This window comes from Lissotriton helveticus, chromosome 1_1 (assembly GCF_964261635.1).
Source record: "Lissotriton helveticus chromosome 1_1, aLisHel1.1, whole genome shotgun sequence".
NCBI classification, from domain to species: domain Eukaryota; kingdom Metazoa; phylum Chordata; class Amphibia; order Caudata; family Salamandridae; genus Lissotriton; species Lissotriton helveticus.
In genome coordinates, this window is record NC_136057.1 from 312,018,690 (window position 1) to 312,036,882 (window position 18,193).

Below are 18,193 nucleotides of genomic sequence, written 5' to 3' on the forward strand. Positions count from 1 at the left end.
GGTGGATGCATTCACCTACCTGGGGGTTACGCTCCAGAGAGATCTGGGATGGTCAAGCCAACTGGACATCGCAGTGCTTAAACATTGTCAGCAGGCAGGCATTCTTCTGAAAAAATTCTCCTCATCACTAACAAAGCCCATTAGCCCCTTAATGGAAGTTTACGGGTTGAAGGTGCTAAGTTCGGCCCTTTATGGAGCCGAACTTTGGGGATTTGAGGACTTAAGAAAGTTGACGCTGGCAGAAAATGAATTTCTGCGCAAAGCAACCAGTGTTCCCATAAGTATCCCGCTAATTCCACTAATGTGGGATCTTGAAAAAAAGGCGGTGCAAGATCAAGCATTCTTAAGGCCATTATTGTATTGGCGCCGCCTGTGGACTACGGAGGAATTACAGCATTACGCTCTGGGTCGGAGGGAGATAATGGTTAAGGATTCTTGCCATAAAATTCATTGGCTGAGGGCCATCCGGTCTTTACTTCTTAAATTGGGTATGAGGGAGCTATGGGAGGACCCGGAAAATGCCTTATTTCCCTCTAAAAAAAAAATTCAAGAAAAGTACTGGGAGATGGTGATTACAGACATGAGGGTAAAGGGATTCTCCTCGCACTTAACAGAACAGTTCTTGGAAATTAATGATCGGCCAAAGCTGGAATTATACTGGGACATTATTGTGAAACAGTTGGACCGTAAGCTCTATTTACAACTTAGAGTAGGCTCCCTCCCAGTAAAGTCTTTCACAGCTAAATGGGCAGGGGAAAACGGTAATGATAGATGCCCCAAGTGTGGGGAGGAGCAAGAGTCACTAAGCCATTTCCTATTCTTCTGTCCTTTGTATACTGCTCCTAGATCGTTGTGGATTAAGCCTGTATGCAAACTATTAGGTATACAAAGACACAGGGAGGCTTTAAGAATTTTATGTACAGCCCGACACCCCTAATTGCTCTGGCTGTGGCCAAATTTCTGAAATGGGCCTGGGTAATTCGCAGAACACATATAGCGGGAGGCATGTGACTATTAAGCTGTTTACACCCATAAATATCGGGGGCTATTGATATGAGATTTTTGTTTACCACTTTTCTGGCCCAAATGTATTTTATCAGATTGTTTTTAGGATTTATGAATTAATGTAAAATGATATTCGGCGTTAGTCTATTGTAGTTTAATATCTTTTTAATATTTATTGTATATGTTTTTATGGATTTTTTATTCAAAAATGTGATTTTTATGTACACTTTTATGACTTAAATCGTCGAATAAAGTTTATAAATTGGAATTGACTAGTTAGATCAGTCTTTGTTTCCTTAGGAATTCTGGCACTTATAGTCTTTTTTAACCCAGTATAACACCAGGACTACAAATCCCAGTATTTTAGGGGAAAATGAAACGAGCCTGGACTAACTAGTCACGCATGCAGTGGGAAACGTGCCCTCTTCTTTTATTTAACTATGTTACGATACGAAGATTGTAAACGATTTGTATCGTGTGTGGACCGATAACGTCTTGTAAGGAAAGTATCATGTGTATTCACCACCGTAACAGCCTGCAAAATGGCTATTGCTGCCTCGCTTAGTCCTCTTTTCATAGCCATGTATTTTAGTTCCGTGGCCACAATTGAACGAAAGAAATCGATGATTTTTTCACAATAACAAGAGTATAACATTTAACTTAGAAATAGATCTGGTGATCCTCTTTTCTTTATATCTGGGTTTACTACAAACATTTGAGCAAAATATCTCTTTTAATATACGAAAACACTTCACCTTTCCAACATGGCCGCTGCCTTAGCCATCCTTTGATAGGGGCGTACCGACCTTCTATTCCTAAGTAAAGGAGCCCAGTAGGTCCTGGCGAGGGAAGAAGGTACATCCTGTGTCCCCGGAAGTGAGATTTTTTGGATGAAAAGTTTTCTTATCTTAGGACGCTTTCGAAGGAAAAATGCTTCAGTTTTTGGTAAGTGGGAGCGTTATTGGATTGGTGCACGGCACATGCTCTTGGGGACAAAATGGGGAGAGTGTCGCCTAAGGGCCAGAGCTGCCGACTTTGGAACTGGAACCAAGTTCGAGTTCCGTCGTCGGTTCAATATCCTGTTGATTCTTGGCAAATCCATTATAAATCTCCCCGTGCCTACAAACAATTTAATGTACCCTCGTGTAATGTAACTGGTGCTCATCATGTAAAGCGCCCCAGTACCTTTGGGTAGAGTTCGCGCTATATAAAACTTAAAAAATGTGACATTAACAACAAAAGGTCAAAGGAATACATTGCGGGGCATGTTAGGAAAACCTGTAGCAGAAGCAGCCCTCTTGTCGTACATGGTTAGGGGTGTAGAAAACAGGAACTCACGTTTTGAAAGCAGGGTACCGGGAAAGTGCTTTGGTAAGCTGGGGGGAGTCATGAGAGTCTGAAAACCTAGATATTCAGCTGTTTGTGTTTTTTTTATTTATTTAAAATCCCCTGTTCTCCAGTTTGAATTTACCATTGGAAAAACAGCCAGGATAGGTTATTTGAAACGTTGGATTAATGTATGCAAAAGCTACATCTTTTACTTGTTTTAAATAATGATTTACAGATAAATACTGTAAAAGCTAACAGATCGACTCTCGTGTTTGCCAATGCTTGTTTATTTTCCACACCGCCCATATCTGCTCCCACACAGTTTGGCTTGATAACAGTGTAACGGAGGTACGGACGGGTGTCAAACTTTGCTGAAGGTGTTGCTGAGGATGGGAACGGGGAGCAAGGCACCTTTTGGGAAGTGGCAAAAACAGGTTTTGGTACAAGAAGAGGAAGAGACATGGGGTAAAAATCTTCTGAAGCACCATTTCACATTATTCTTAAATATTGCTTTCAAATGACATTGATTTTTTTTTATATATATGATCAATTTTATTATCGTTTATAGGAGCAAAAACATAGGAAGACAGTAAAAAAAATTGCACGATACATCAGTGTCCATCAACGACAGATAGTAAGATGGCCCAATCAGACTACAATGCCCTTGAATTGGCTCTCTTGGACATACAATAAAACAACAATGCAAGTGGGAAATCTGCGTAAAGGTCAGCTCAGCATGTTCAGCCATTTGCCCCTACCTTTTCAAACTTCTCAGGGCAGCCCTGTCTAATGTTTGTTGTGAGTTATTAATAGTGTGTATGTCCAATGTTTAGTCTATAACTTTTGTGTAGGTTAGCATGAAGGTAAATTGAGATAGATTTAGGACACCATTGTGACGCAGTGAGTCCTTAGCGCTCTAGGTTTATTTTGGGTCCTGGCAACCTTTGTAAAAGACGCTTCAGTATGTCTGCACAGTGGGTGTCCAGAAGGAATTCCTCTCTCTGCGCCGACCGTACCAACTGCAAGAACTCCTGGGATTCACTTCATAAAGTACCTCTATTGTTCTTCGGAGTCACTTTGTTTGTTAAAAACAAAATGTTTGTTGTTATTTAAAACATCATTCTTCACTACCAGAAAGTCACTTTGCCTGTATTTGCTGTACACAAAACTTTACCACTGTGCCTGCTTCTGTCCCCTCTGACGCACTATCCTGCTATCTCATAAATGTTTAATCTCCCCTTAAACATCACACAGAACTGCTGACTGTTTTTATTACAGAAACTGCATAGAGATGGGTCTCCTCTTTTAATTTCTCTGGTCTTTCCTAACAACTTCAGCATTTTCTGCTGTAATCGCTGTGCATGTCATGGAGGTGGTATAACCATTGTTTCATTCCTAACTCATCTACTCCTTTTGTCAGAACTGGGTGTTGTGAGGTATCAAGCGCTCATATGCTAATTACTTGTATGTGTTCTAGAACAAGGTTTTCGCTTGCGATGCATTCAGTGACTGGAAGATACACCCTACTCCCCAGTTACAATCCTGAGATTGATAATTAATTAATTGTACGAAGCACATGCCATTCAAATCAATTACAATTTTGTTGAAAAACAGTTAAAAATGGTAATGAGCCAATGATGATCAGGGCTTGAAATAACGAGGTGATCCCTATTCAGTTGCGAGTACGCATCCACTCCTTTAACAACCTTTAACAATTTCTGGAGATTGAAGTGATATTTTTCTTCATCCAAACCTCTCCATCTTGCAATTTATCAGTGACTCCCATATGCTTACCATAGGATCTGAGGAAAATTTCATCCAAAACCTTGCAGAGGCCCTTCCCAGTCTGCTAAACATGCACATCTTTGTATAATGTCGAAATGTAATATTTATATGGTTAACTCCTCGGGCCAGCTCACTTTCCATTTTGCTGACCCTATATCTGCTTTGAATCTCACCCAATTGATTTATCTTCCTATAAATCTGTTGCTGGTCGCACTTTAGACTTGTGTTTCTCTAATTCACCATCCAATGCTGGTGCCGCTTCCTTTTACCTGGATGGACTACTCGGCCACTATGTTTTTCTTTGGTATCCCATCCCCAGCGCCCTTTATTTCACTCACCCACATCATACTGTCTTATGTAAAATTAGTTGATAATCTTTTTGTTGTTATTTTTTTATTTTATAAAACATAAGTCATAAATATATAAGCATTTAGTACATCATATCAGTTAACACATTGCACAGCTGATAATCTTAATGCCCTGATTGACACACACCTACTGTCAATGAGAAACCTATCCACTATCGAACTTCAATATCTGTATTTCCCCAGCTCTTGGTAACATATCTCTCCTTAATCTTAAACCTAAACACCCCTTGGCCAATTCTCCATGGTTCAGTGAATCCCTTAAAAATGAAAAGAGTTAAGTGCAAATGCCTGTGGCATTGTAAATACTAGACCGCTGCACTAGAGTCATACAAAATATCGTTGAAGTCTAACCATAAACTGATTAGGTTAACACTGGCTGAACTTTTCATTGTCTACCTCCTCCTCCCATAATTCATTCAGAGAAATTGTTGCTGAAGTCAACACTTTTCTTCAGCCCTCTACAGGTAGCAGGAATATCTCCCCATCACAAGATCTGTGCAACAACCTGACTGCATTACTAAATTGCTGCTTTTTTTATAAAAATAAAAAATCCTGTTCAACTTTTCTTTTTTTTTTTCTCCTTCTTTGCAACATTTGTAAGTATGTAAGCAAGTACATATACAACAAGCATAAGCCAGCCTTGAAGGCCATGGTGGCCATGCAGTGCTAGGATATATCCGTCAACCGAGCAGTACTTATAAAGCGCGGTTTATAACTTAGAGGGTATCCAGGGGCTGTGCTGCAGTTATCAGTCGAAGAGCCAAGTCTTGAGTCACTTCTGATTTGGGTCAGCGACGGTGAAGTGCAGAGGTGGAAAAGGGTGTTCCAGGATTTGGTGATAAGGTAGGAGAAGGATCGTCCTCCGGAGAGGCAGCTGATGTGTGGTATCTGTCAGAGGGCGAGGTGAGAGAAGGTTCGTGGGAGGTTGGTAGAAATTCAGGCAGTGGTAAATGTAAGTGGGTCTTTGGTCGTGGAGGACTTTGTGGGCATGGGTCAGAAGCTTGAATTGGCATAATTTCTGAATGGGGCTAGTGGAGGTCCTTCATGTGCTGGGTGATGTGGGTCCTATTGGGCTTTTCGAGGATGTCTGGCTGCTGCATTCTGGATCGTCTGTAGTCTTTTTATGAGTTTGGTGGTGAGTGTATTGCCGTAGTCTAGCAGGCTGGTGATGGGGGCCTGTGTCACTGTTTTCCTGGTGCTGATGGGAGCCACTTGAAGACTTTGCGGAGAATGCCGGGAGTGTGGAAGCGTGCTAAGGAGCCGGCATTGACCTGACGTTTCATGGAGAGTTCATTGCCCACGAAGATGGCCTGGTCTTTGGGCCAGAGTTTTGATCACCACCAGGAGTCATTCTAGAGGGCAGTGTCTGCCGAAGATCAGAACTTCAGTTTTGTCAATGTTAAGTGTCAGGTAGGTGTTCTTCATACAGTTGTGCAAGTTGGTCGAGGTGGGGTCAGCTGAGAGCGAGAGGGTGTGCTGAGTTTTGTCAGCGTAGGGGATGATGTTGACGTCAAGGGTTCTGACTATGTCAGCGAATGGTGTCATTTTGATGTTGAAGAGGGTTTGACTGAGGGATGAGCCTTGAGGGAAGCCGCAGATGGTGTGCTTGGGTTGTGAGGTGAATGGAGGAGACTGGTTCTCTGGGTGTGCTGAGTGAGAAATGATGCCATCCATCTGAGCGCATCGTCTGTGTTTCCGATCTGGTGCAGTCAATTGATGAGTGTGTGCGGGAAGACGGGTTTGAAGACTTCTCAGTGGTCAAGCAGGATCAGAGCGACTGCTTCTCTGTCGAATAGGATGTGGATGTCGTCTGTTGCCCGGGATCAGGGCTGTCTCAGTGCAGTGATTAGTTCTGAAACCTGATTGAGAAGGGTCCAGCAAGGTGTTTCTTTCCAGGTGTTTTGGTGAGTTGGAGGTTGATGGCCTTCCCCAGGACTTTGGCAGGAAACAGGAGCAGTAAGATGGGACGGTAGTTCTGGAGCTCGCTGGGGTCTGCAGATGGTTTCTTGAGGAGGGTTTTCACCTCTGCGTGTTTCGAGACGTTGGGAAATGTGACTGTGGTGAGCTGGTGGCTGAACATGTCTCTTCTGAGGTTAAAAAGTGGGTGGATGCTCCCGAATGGATGCAGTTCATTAGAATAGTAGTGCACGGTGTGTTGCGTTGTTCCTAGTTGTATATAGTGCATGAACAACTATACACAACCAGGGAGATTTACCTACGGGTGAAGACTGGTCCTACTGGGGGTGGAAGGAGACAAGGAGGGAGGAGCAAGGTTGGGTAAGATTGGGGGGAGGGTAGAGAATATGGGTCTCATAATACCTGGTCTCAGGCATAGATCCCTGAGCCTATCACATTACCAGGTATACACACAAAGGACGTGCTGCGATAGGTCCAGAAACCCCCCTGCTTCAGCGACCGGTACCTGCAAGGAGGGACTTGGGGGATCTATGGGGGTGCATCAGCTGAAGTCAGGAAGGCTCCCCAGACCTGAGTGAAAACCCAAATTTATCATTGAGTTTATACATGATTTGCCCACGACCAGCTACTGTGTAGCTTTAACCAGTCGGAACAGAAGGCCGCTGCCAATGATGCAGGATACAGTCCAGACACCACTGGCCCTGGGTGTGTTTCATTGACCAATTGTATACTGTTATCAGTATATAGGAATTGTAAATCGGGTTCCTTTAATGACACCTGCCTTCACTGCATCTTTGGAAATGGCTAATCCAACATTGGACCTAATCTCCAACATATGTAAAACCGGTCTATTACTTTCTCCTCAGTGCTCTCAGCTTGGAAATCAGGACATATGGTTAATCTTTAAAAAGCCATCAGCAGATCTGGCAGTCTGATCAAGTTACAGACCTATTTTGTTGCTGTCTTTACTGGTAAAAACTCTTGAAAAATAAATTAATAGTCTGATTTTAAGCTATCAGGAAGAAAATTCTCTCTTAGACAATGCACAGTCTGACTTCCATCAAAACTTTAGCAACAAAAATGCCATGTTAGCTGCCACAGAATTCATAAAGCTCTTCTGCATAAAGTCTTCTCTGCCACACTCATCCTCTTGGATCACTGTGGCATTCGACACAGTCTGCCATGCAGTTCTAATTCTGTTTACTCTTGACATCGGTGGCGGTGCACATGAATGGATCCTCTTTTCTTACAAACCATTGTACCCCCTTTCTGTTAAATAGCTACTCCCTTCCATACACAGATGGCCCTTAGTATGGCTTTAATGTCTGTACGGCACCATTTGCCAATCTCCTGAGTTCTTTTGGAATCCCAATTTTATGTTAGGCTGACCGCACACAACTGGTTGTTACTTTTTCCAAAAGAGGGAACACTGTAAAATGATTTAAAAAAAGATCTTTTTGAGGTAGCCAGACGATGAACCTCCATTGCCCAAAATATAACTGATAAACCTGAGCTCATCATCTTTGGTCAGTCTACCATAGCCTAATCACCCTCCTGGTTGCCTGCCAAACGTGGTTCCCCACCAGTCCCTACGCAGGTGACTAGAAATCTAAGCACTAACGTAGACTCCATCCTCACTTTTGCCCCTTAGATATGCACCATGTCTGCCACTTGTTTCTCCCTGTTAAGGGCCCTTAAGAAAATCTTGGTGTTCATTCCTGCGGCTACACGGAAAACTATTGTCCTTGCTCTGATAACCTCCAGGCCTTTTTACTGATATTTCTTGCTAGGTGGTGCTGCTAAATGCCTGATTCATCAGTTAAAGGTAGTCCAGAATGGTGCTGCAAGACTTTACCGTCAATGTATCTTTGAGTCAGTCGGTATCGTCAGGCCTAAAATCCCTCCAGGTGGCTGCATCCAATTTACCTTTACTCATTTGGCAGTCACTGAGAGAGGCCCTTAATGCCTCCAAAAACTGTCACCTGGTACACAGCTATTCGGGCCCTCAGGTCATCGGGACATTGACTCCATATCACAGCGGTATACTGAAAGGCCTGCATTTGCGATCGTTCCTTAGCCTTTAAGGCGGCAAAACTTTGGGGCTCCATCCAAGTTCATCTTCAGCTTATGACCTACAAAGCTTCTTCTCGTAAACGTATCAAAACCCGGCTCTTCTTTCTTCAGTAACTCTCTCCTTACATTTCTTTCTGCAACTGGTTTTAGCGCTGGGATGCTCGGGTTTGAGTAGCTGTGTAATTTAGAAATATTTTATTCATTCATCTTGGGAGATCTGTGTAGAGACTTAGTGTATGGGTGGGTGTGCCTAGCCACTCACTTTTTAGGTCGAGGGACCTAGCTCTCACAGCGAAGCAGTGAGGGCGGAGTCCCGAACAATTAATGTTTTGGAGTTAGGGGGCTTGGAACCCGCCTCTCTCCTCCATTCTCCGGCTTCCTAAACGGAGGCCAGCCATTGGAGGAAAAGGGAGTCACTCCAAACAAGCCCCGTCTCTTTCGGATTCGGGGGCGTGTTTTTGGCGTTCTTTCGCCCTGTGACGTCACTCAGAACGCCAAAACACGCCCCCGAATCCGAAAATGGCCGTGTGTTTCTCCGAGGCATTTCCGCCTTGCCTCGGAGAAACATGGTTGTGTGGAGCGCTCCTCTCGTCTAGAGTGGTTGTTTTGCTCTCCCGGTAAAGAGGCTCACACAGCGCTGTTTCTGGGCTCTCCTGATCCGAGCCGGGGGTGCTTTTGTTTTAAAGTCTGCTGAGACGACAAGTAAACCCGGGTGCAAATCTGAACTCGTATTTGATATGTAAACAGTTTGATGAAAAGATTTCGATTGTGAAACCTCATTATTGTTAAGGCCAGCCGTTTGCAGTGTACATTTACAAGTTTAATGTGGGTGATGTGTTAATGTTTGCGGAAGTGGGACAGATGATATTTCGATGTGTAATATTGGATATCCGTCGTTTGGGCGAAAGAGGGAGTTAAAGGGGCGGCGAGTCAGACGCTGGTAGACGAGAGGAACAAAGATGTAACGAAAGCCAGAGATGTGGGGGCGAGGAGGCAGGGGCCTGAAGTGGAAGAGAGAGAAGAGGTGTGGGGAGTGATCAGTGGCGGCTGGGCAGGGGGCGACATTAGAGGAGGCCCCTGCTGAGAGAGCTAGTGGGTATCACGATTGTAGAAGCGAGAGGTGAAACGCGGCAGAGGCGGGTAAAGCGGCGTGAAGCCGAGGCCAGTCGACGAATCGTGGTCTGGTGGAAAGGATGAGGTGGAGCGCGAAGGAGGGACACGCACCTGAAACTCACAGGTCCATTATAAAACAAAAACACTTTTGAATGGTGTGGGTGTAGGCTTCACGCTCAGCCCTTGCAATAAGTGGTTTGCCTTTTGAGAGCTAGGCGCATCACCTGATTCCACACCGGTTCATATTGAGTCTTTCCCCTCACACACTCGTTGTCTCCGTTTCGCCTGTCTTTTCCATTTCTTCCCTTTATTTCTCCTCATCCTTCGCCATTCCCTCCCTCGTATTCTTACCGCCCCCTCACTCTCGCACTTTCACTCTCTCTCCTCCCTCTCGTTCCCTGTCACACTCAATCTCCATTTTCTAGTGTATTTCGCCCGTTCCCCCCCTCTTTCGCATCTCCCTCGTTTCCCCTCCGACGGTGTGCGCTCTCTCTCTCTCTCTCTATATATATATATATATATATATATATATATATATATATTATAAATAGAATTTCGCAGGGTTTCTGTCCCACACACAATCCTAGTCTCTCTCAATTTATATATATTTATATATATCGTGGTCTCTTTATATGGCTCTCACACCCGCTACCTACTTTCGGGCGCTCTTCCACTCTTTACCCTTGCTCGCCGTCTCGCGCCCTTCCGTTCTCTCGTCCTCCCCCCTCTCCACAACCCCCCTTTCACACTCCCTCTCCCTGCCCCGCGCCTCTGTAACACGGCCATTCCGCCGATCCCTCGTTTCCTGTATGAAAGACACGAGCCTCCGACCCCCTCGTCCTTCCCTCCCCTGTCCCAACTTCTATGTTTACACCAAGTCTCGCCTCCTAGTATTTTCTGTTTTGATTTAGTATTGTTGCGTTAGCGGGGTCCTGCATTCCAGCTTCGAAGCGCTATGTAAACATGCATACGGGGCTTGCATTGAAGTCGGAGAAGCTGAGTTGTTCATCATCTAAGTGTAACTCGGCATCAGTCCCACCCCTAACAGGTGTGCTGATGAAATTACCGATTCACGAGAGAAGTGGGCAAATGTAGCTTGACTAGATACCGGTGGTAGCATGATGGGCTCTGCAATCATATAGCCAGTTAACCCTGCAACAGAACAACACTGACATACACATATTCTGCAACATCTAAAAGCCAGTGGCCACCATACCCGGCTCTGCAAAAATGACATGAAACGGAAAAAAATACATGGTCAATAGTCATTTACGGACAGAAGAACAAAGCCAACTTATCAGCTCCGAAAACGTAGTTTGGAGAGCGAAGTACGTATTGCTTCAGGAATGCAATTGGTCTCTTCTGTGGTAATTTCTGATAACACTGAGCGATATGGCCATTACTAGTTCTACAATGTGAGGATCTATCCTGCACTCCTTATATTACTACCAGATTTGTCACTTTTAATGAAAAAATAAATGGTCTGTATTGGGAGCTACCCAGTGGTCAGTTGAGCCCACAACTGATTGTAAAATGCTATGTAGAGGCCTAGCAAAAGCCAGGTCTGAAAGCTGGGAGCTCACCTGTTTGTCCCTAAGGTTTCAGGTAAGTTAATACACTAGTAACATTTATTCATAAATTCAAAAAGGAAGCTTACATCATTTTAATTGAAGCCTATTTTTGGCTTGTCAACCATAACTTCAGTTGTATTCAAAACATGTCGAGAAAACATTATATTTACATACAAAACAAATGATATATATATCTCAATTTCGTAATCAAATTGTTCTCATACACAAAAAATGTTACAACCAAAATTTCAACATTTCCCAATGCATTTCGGGTCAAATCGACCCTTCTTCAGGGGAATTACACTTGTAGATATGGGTCTGTGAAATGTAACTGCAAACACAACAATGATGGACAGAATGTGGATCAATGTCACACATTCACCCCAGTCCAAAGATCTGGGCCCAAATCCATCGTTCAGCGCTGATTTGCATATCGCCATTGTCTAACCCAGGGTGGTGTGGAGTGAGTTACTTCCGGCGTAAACATCCGTTATGTGTGTGTATAAGAAAATTAAAGCATCACAGGAACGTGAGAGGCAATACAAGTGAGGGTGAAATTAAATTAACTTAAGTAGATGATATAACATACAGCCACCACTGTGAAACACTATTTCCTAGTAAAGAGTGAATAGATTGTCAATCCTGTACAATGTTATATCATCTACTTAAGTTAATTTAATTTCACCCTCACTTGTATTGCCTCTCACGTTCCTGTGATGCTTTAATTTTCTTATACACACACATAACACAAGTTGTTATCTTCATTCTATCTACGTTATGCAGAGTCACATAGAGCTAGCACTTTGTAGGCTATTATTCCAGGCGACATTAATTACACCGGATGTTTATGCTAGAAGTTATTTGGAAGCTGGATTGCCGTTTGATCCTCACGTTTCTATGATGCGATAACTAGTGGCTAGCTGTATTCGAACATTCGAACATTTAGGACGTCCTTTGTCTTCACATCACATGCACGTTACGCGTCGTCACAACGTTACACGTCGCGCTCTAGCATTTAAGGCCACATCGCCTGAACCGGATGTTTACGCCGGAAGTAACTCAGAAGTCAGAGGTCGTGATTTGTTTGAGAAGGAAGGTAGGCGCGCATATAGTAATGGCGTTTGTTTTACAACTCCGCTAAATCACATTTTAGCAGTCGGGTTTCACCCAACTTGTTCTGTCCCTTAAAATAGGTTGCCTCATACGCAGGCTCCGCCAGAACCGGGGAAGAGTTTTCTGTATACCGCCGTCATACGAAATAGCGGTAAGACAATTCACTTACTACCATGTGAGTTACTAACTTTTTTACTCAAAACGCGAAAATAGTTATAACGGTGTCCGCTACATTTTTTGCAGCGGTTGGATTTCACAACAGTAGATGTCCTGTTACATTTCACCAAAGTCTGACTTAGTACTCGGCCACATAGTTGTTGGTAAGACTCGTTTACTTACCATTGTCATTGTACAACACACGATAGTCTCATGTGCACTTATAGTTATTCACATTGCTCTCCCAGGTTTTGGACTTTAACATTATTTCAACAAACCCGAGCAATTGTTTTGGAGTTACTGACAGGTACACACCCTTGGTTTTTTAGGTCTCGCCTGTCGATGCGCATGCGCATCGAGCAAGCGAGACTATAGGGGCTCATCGACTCTTTATCTAACTTGCAAGGAATCGTGGCGATTCCTTGCAGTGCCCGTGACTTTTAAGCTCAATGCGCATGTGCATTGAGCTTAAAAGCGCGTGCACAGCCGCCCGCATTCCTCCGACACCTTTGAAGTGAAGCTTAGCTTCACTTCAAAGGCCCGGCTTCTTCACACCCACATGCCGCTCTGCCCCGCTCCGCCCCCTCCCCTGAGTCATCCTGCCTGCCCCTTCCCGCCGTGTCGCATTTCTCCTCCCCCCTCCCCTCTCTTCCCTCCGTCTTGTTTCTTTTGGCGATGTTCTTGTTTCTTTGAACAACTTCGCACAGCCTTCCGCTTGAGACTTGTCATGACGTTCGGCAGTCATAGGTACTTCTCCCAAAGGTCTTTGAGTGCTTTCTAGATCTTAAATTGTCCCATGAGGAACACTGAAGGAGCTGGTTGTCAAGCAGGACGTAAAATCAGCCCGAACAATCCCCATATTGTATCGCCCGACTGTCTCCGAGAGGATTTAGGTGAGTAAATTATACACGAACATTGCGCGCCTTCTCCCAGGGGTGATACCATGCCGGAGAGCTGATTCGTCCATCCATCCACCCCTAAATGCAATCCCCTGGCCGCAGCCTTTCCGGCGGGTTGTCTCTGTCTCATATGTCCACCCTAGCCCCGGAAGGACCTCTCCAATACTGAACATTCTCACGTCTGCTCAAAATAGTGAGGACATCCGACAAACAGCGTGTGCCCATCGTTAAACCTCCAATTGAGTACTTTAAAATGTTTAAGTCAACGGGTTATATAGTTACTAAAATCAGAATCAGCCATTGCATCCCTGTCGGGTAGTGGCAAGAGACCCCAACGGAACTTATCCACGATGTCTACCTTGGAGGAGACAGTTAATACCTCCTGTTGATAACGCAGGTTATATTCGGCTGTGTTCTTGCCCCGCGTGGACGAGATGCTGCAGAGGACGGTGAACCGAACATATAAAATGCACTTACTGTCCATCCCCAAGGTATCCCTGCTATTAGAAGCGCTTGCCGCACCTGTGTCCCACTAAGTGCCAAACGAGCTGTGACTATCTTTAGCCGCTGCTCTTCTAGCAGAGACGCATCTGGGAACGGAAGTAAATCTTTCTAATACTATAATTGTACCCTTTTCCCTGTCCTCAAGATACTTATTTTAATGAGAATTGATTGATGCACTGAGCGAATGCGGCATAGAAGAGGCAGCTACTCTCTCTCGCTCACTGCTGCACAATATTGTGAAAATGGCACAATACTGGATTCCCCACTGCTAGACTGTGCAAGGTTTAGTCACACTGAAGTAGTGCACCCACAAATGATGCAAACCCCGCATGCACGCACACCACCGCTCATGCTTGTGGCTGCGGGCAGCGTTTTGTTGAAAGAGTAGATCAAGTCAGATAACACATCCTGCTCTCTATTCCCTCAAGCTCAACAAACGTTGTGATTTGGTAGCCATCAGCTTGACCAAAGCGGTGGCGCTCATCTCCGTGTCCATTACTCGGACAAAAGACATACATGCATTTACAGGTTCCTTCACATGGGCTGTTCCCGTCACCATCACAGGTGCGTTAACCTAGAGTAGTAGTGTGGAGCCAGCTCTGTTTTGCGCTAGCCATACCTGACTGGAACGACACCCGGGACATATGATACATACACCGACCACAGGCTGGCCTTTGGCTGTCTGAAAAAGACTGAGTTCCCAAAGGTCAGTCGCTACAGGATGTGCTGACGGAAGATTTAGGATTCGCATACAACATAGGGTAGCTTACACGAACCCCCTAAAATGCTTTCTCTTGACATCGCCCCCCCCCTCCAAGAAACTGGAATGAGTGCATGGAACGGTTTTCTTGACGGCAGAGAGCTAATCCCAGGGGTTGATAAACCACTGGTTACTCAAGAACAGCTTGCTGCCCAGTGTAAAGCACCTTAGTGCCTTCTCAGGTGTAGTAAGCGCTATATAAATGCAGTTACAGTACAATACCGAGCTTCAAGACGTGGATCTTCTTGAGGGGCTGGTTCTTCACTGGTGTTGCTCATCTAGTTGCCTATTGCTGTTAATCAGACGACACACTGGCGAACCGTTCCGCATTCAGCCTTGCAGACATGTCGGATATTGTTCGGCGCCTAAATGAGTGTTGCCATGGTCTCGGCCGTGCTGCTTATTAACCCAGACGGTGCCCTTTGACTCCGGGGCCCAGCTGACGTCAGCCCGATGTGCCTGCCTGGCATGGGTTGTTGGTGCTGCCTGCTGAATCAGCGCTTTTCTTTCCCAGAAGATTAGAAAGCAGGTGCCCTGCCTCCCTCTTGAGTCTGGACTGTGCTGTGTTTGTGACACTGCGGGCGGAGTACCAGGCTCGGCCGCTGCCAGACTCGGCCAGTGAAGCCCGCAGCCCTGCTAATTCCTTGTCTAATGAGTAATCCCTGCTCTCTGGATGTGCCTGGACTGCGGACGGGGTAATTATGAGGCAATCGCAGTAGGAAGGCTCGGGAAGGGCAGGCTGAAATGGGATGTCTTCATGTTATTTTAGCTCGCAGCTGTCAAAGGATGCTCCTAATTTCATATTTTTGTCACTGTTTTTATGTCTCACTCAGCACCAGAGTGGCCATGATTTTTCAGAAGGTAGTTGGCTTGCAGCCTCAACCTGTGGTTTGTGTGTTTCCTCTAAAATATTCATACGGCGATGTTACCCCTCCCATCAAAAAAATATAAAAACCATCTTCAAATCTCTAAGCATAAAACCCACTGTTGGGTGACATTTCAGACACAAGCACACCATATGTTAACTTATGACGTGCAGACGGTGTACTAAACACAGTGATCCAGAACCAACAGGCATACTGCTTCTTCCATAATGTGTGGCATGGACTTTGGACAAAGTAGTTCTTGTTCTAGGGGTCTCCCGCCTGCCCCCACATCAATGGAATTAGGTTGACGATCATAGTAGTTAGCCTAAGAAATACATAAATACATTGTGGGAGTTTGTTTTAGACCCAGGGCGTGTACACAGGAGCATGATGAGTTTCGAATACATTGGATCAGTGTTTTTTTGTTGTCCTTGGCACAACGAGTTTATTTTGCCTATGTTTTTTTTTTTTAATAGGAGGTGGACTGGTCGAGCTGCATCATACTTAGCCTGAGCCTCTACACTAACGCCACTCACCCTCACTCACCCTCAACCCCTCACCCTCAACCCCTCACCCTCACTCACCCTCACTCACCCTCACCCTCACCCTCACTCACCCTCAACCCCTCACCTTCACTCACTCACCCTCAACCCCTCACCCTCAACCCCTTACTCACCCTCACTCTCACTCACCCTCACTCAGCCTCAACTACTCCCCCTCACCCTCACTCACCCAAAACCCCTCACCCTCACTCACCATCACCCTCACTCACCCTCAACACCAACACCTCACTCACCCTCACCCTCACTCACCCTCACCCTCACCCTCACTCACCCTCAACACCTCACCCTCAACCTCAACCCCTCACTCACCCTCACTCACCCTCACTCACCCTCACTCACCCTCACTCACCCTCACTCACCCTCACTCACCCTCACTCACCCTCACTCACCCTCACTCACCCTCACTCACCCTCACTCACCCTCACTCACCCTCACTCACCCTCACTCACCCTCACTCACCCTCACTCTCACTCACCCTCAACCCCTCACCCTCACTCACCCTCACTCACCCTCACTCACCCTCACCCTCACTCACCCTCACCCTCACACAGTGCAATAGTTCTCAGACCATTTCAGTTAGAGCTTTTAGAAATGTTTATGGCTTTTTTTATTTGTAATACTTTAGCATTGGCTACAGGAAACAAAAATGCTAAACATTTACAAAAAAAACCCATAAACAATTCTAAAAGCACTAACTCTAATGGTGCGAGACCTATTGCATTTCCAATGCTTGTTTCACTTATACCCCACTTAGCATGTTGAACATCATTTCTTTTTTACCAGGGAATGGTCTATCGCTCAAAGCACCTTTTCTTCTTTTTTGTTCACTGCATCTTGTTAATCACTAGGGAGTGGTTTATCTCTGTAAGCACCTTTACATTTTCGTTCACTGCAATTTGCAGATGACACAAACCTGATTGCGAGCACAATTTTATGAATGGTGCGTTATTCACGTTTATTTTTACTTGATATTGACCATGGACCAGACACATGTTTTTAATCGCACATTCTTTAAATGATTGTTAATCCTAATATCACGGCTATACTGTATAAGACCTCGCTTTATAAGGAAACCAACTGTTGCTATTAATTTTGCAGTGCCTCCCATCGGACTGATGTGCACGAAATTGATTTACATTTCACAGACCCATATCTACAAGTGTAATTCCCCTGAAGAAGGGTCGATTTGACCCGAAATGCATTGGGAAATGTTGAAATTTTGGTTGTAACATATTTTGTGTATGAGAACAATTTGATTACGAAATTGAGATATATATATATATAATTTGTTTTGTATGTAAATATAATGTTTTCTCGACATGTTTTGAATACAACTGAAGTTATGGTTGACAAGCCAAAAATAGGCTTCAATTAAAATGATGTAAGCTTCCTTTTTGAATTTATGAATAAATGTTACTAGTGTATTAACTTACCTGAAACCTTAGGGACAAACAGGTGAGCTCCCAACTTTCAGACCTGGCTTTTGCTAGGCCTCTACATAGCATTACTAGTTCTATTCAGTGAGCGCACGCATGCTTTTAAGTGGAGACAATGCCTATTTATGTTTTTTTTTTAAAGATAACCAGTCCGAAGTTAGTTTGCACTCTGGTTTACCCTGAATTAAAACTTTAGTCTGCAGCAAATCGGTGCAGCCTTCATTATCACACTAGCAGCAACTCTATGCCCCCTCCCCTTTCAAATTAAGACTGCTCCAGCAAATGGTTTGGTTAGAGGGTGAGTGTGAGACCTCAAGGGTGTTAAGACACTGGAGCGTTGGGGAGGGACAGTCTGGGGCCACCACCCACTGGGAGCACAATGTGTACTAGAACAGCAGGGGGGGCTAGCAGGGTTGAGGTGACACGGCAAAGCAGGCTAAGGCAGTGTTTCCCAAACTGGGGTCCGCGGACCCCCAGGGGTCCGTGACACATTCCCAGGGGGTCCGTAGGCAGCAGTTTTAAAAGCACAGAAAAGTTTCTTGTATAATTAGCAGCTTTCCAGCAACAATAAAAGTGTCAAGATAATGGCAGTGATTAATGTACCTGCTGGAGAGAGTTTTGTTCAGTGGCAGCGTTGACTTAACTAATATAGCACAGAGGGTTAATGTGCCTACTGCAAAGAACATGTAACATGCATTTTAAATAGCCGTCTATTATGTACATAGGTTTGTGGTT

General features: G+C 44.8%; 1 protein-coding gene across 1 annotated transcript in view; it reads left to right on the plus strand.

The window, feature by feature from the left end:
• Positions 1 to 1,620: 1,620 nt before the first annotated feature.
• The window catches only part of STMP1 (short transmembrane mitochondrial protein 1), a 68,646-nt gene continuing 52,073 nt past the window's right edge, over positions 1,621 to 18,193 (plus strand). Inside the window, exon 1 of the mRNA XM_078671757.1 lies at positions 1,621 to 1,950. Coding sequence (XP_078527883.1) covers positions 1,936 to 1,950 — 15 coding nt within the window. The 5' untranslated portion in view covers positions 1,621 to 1,935. The remainder of the gene's footprint in view (positions 1,951 to 18,193) is intronic.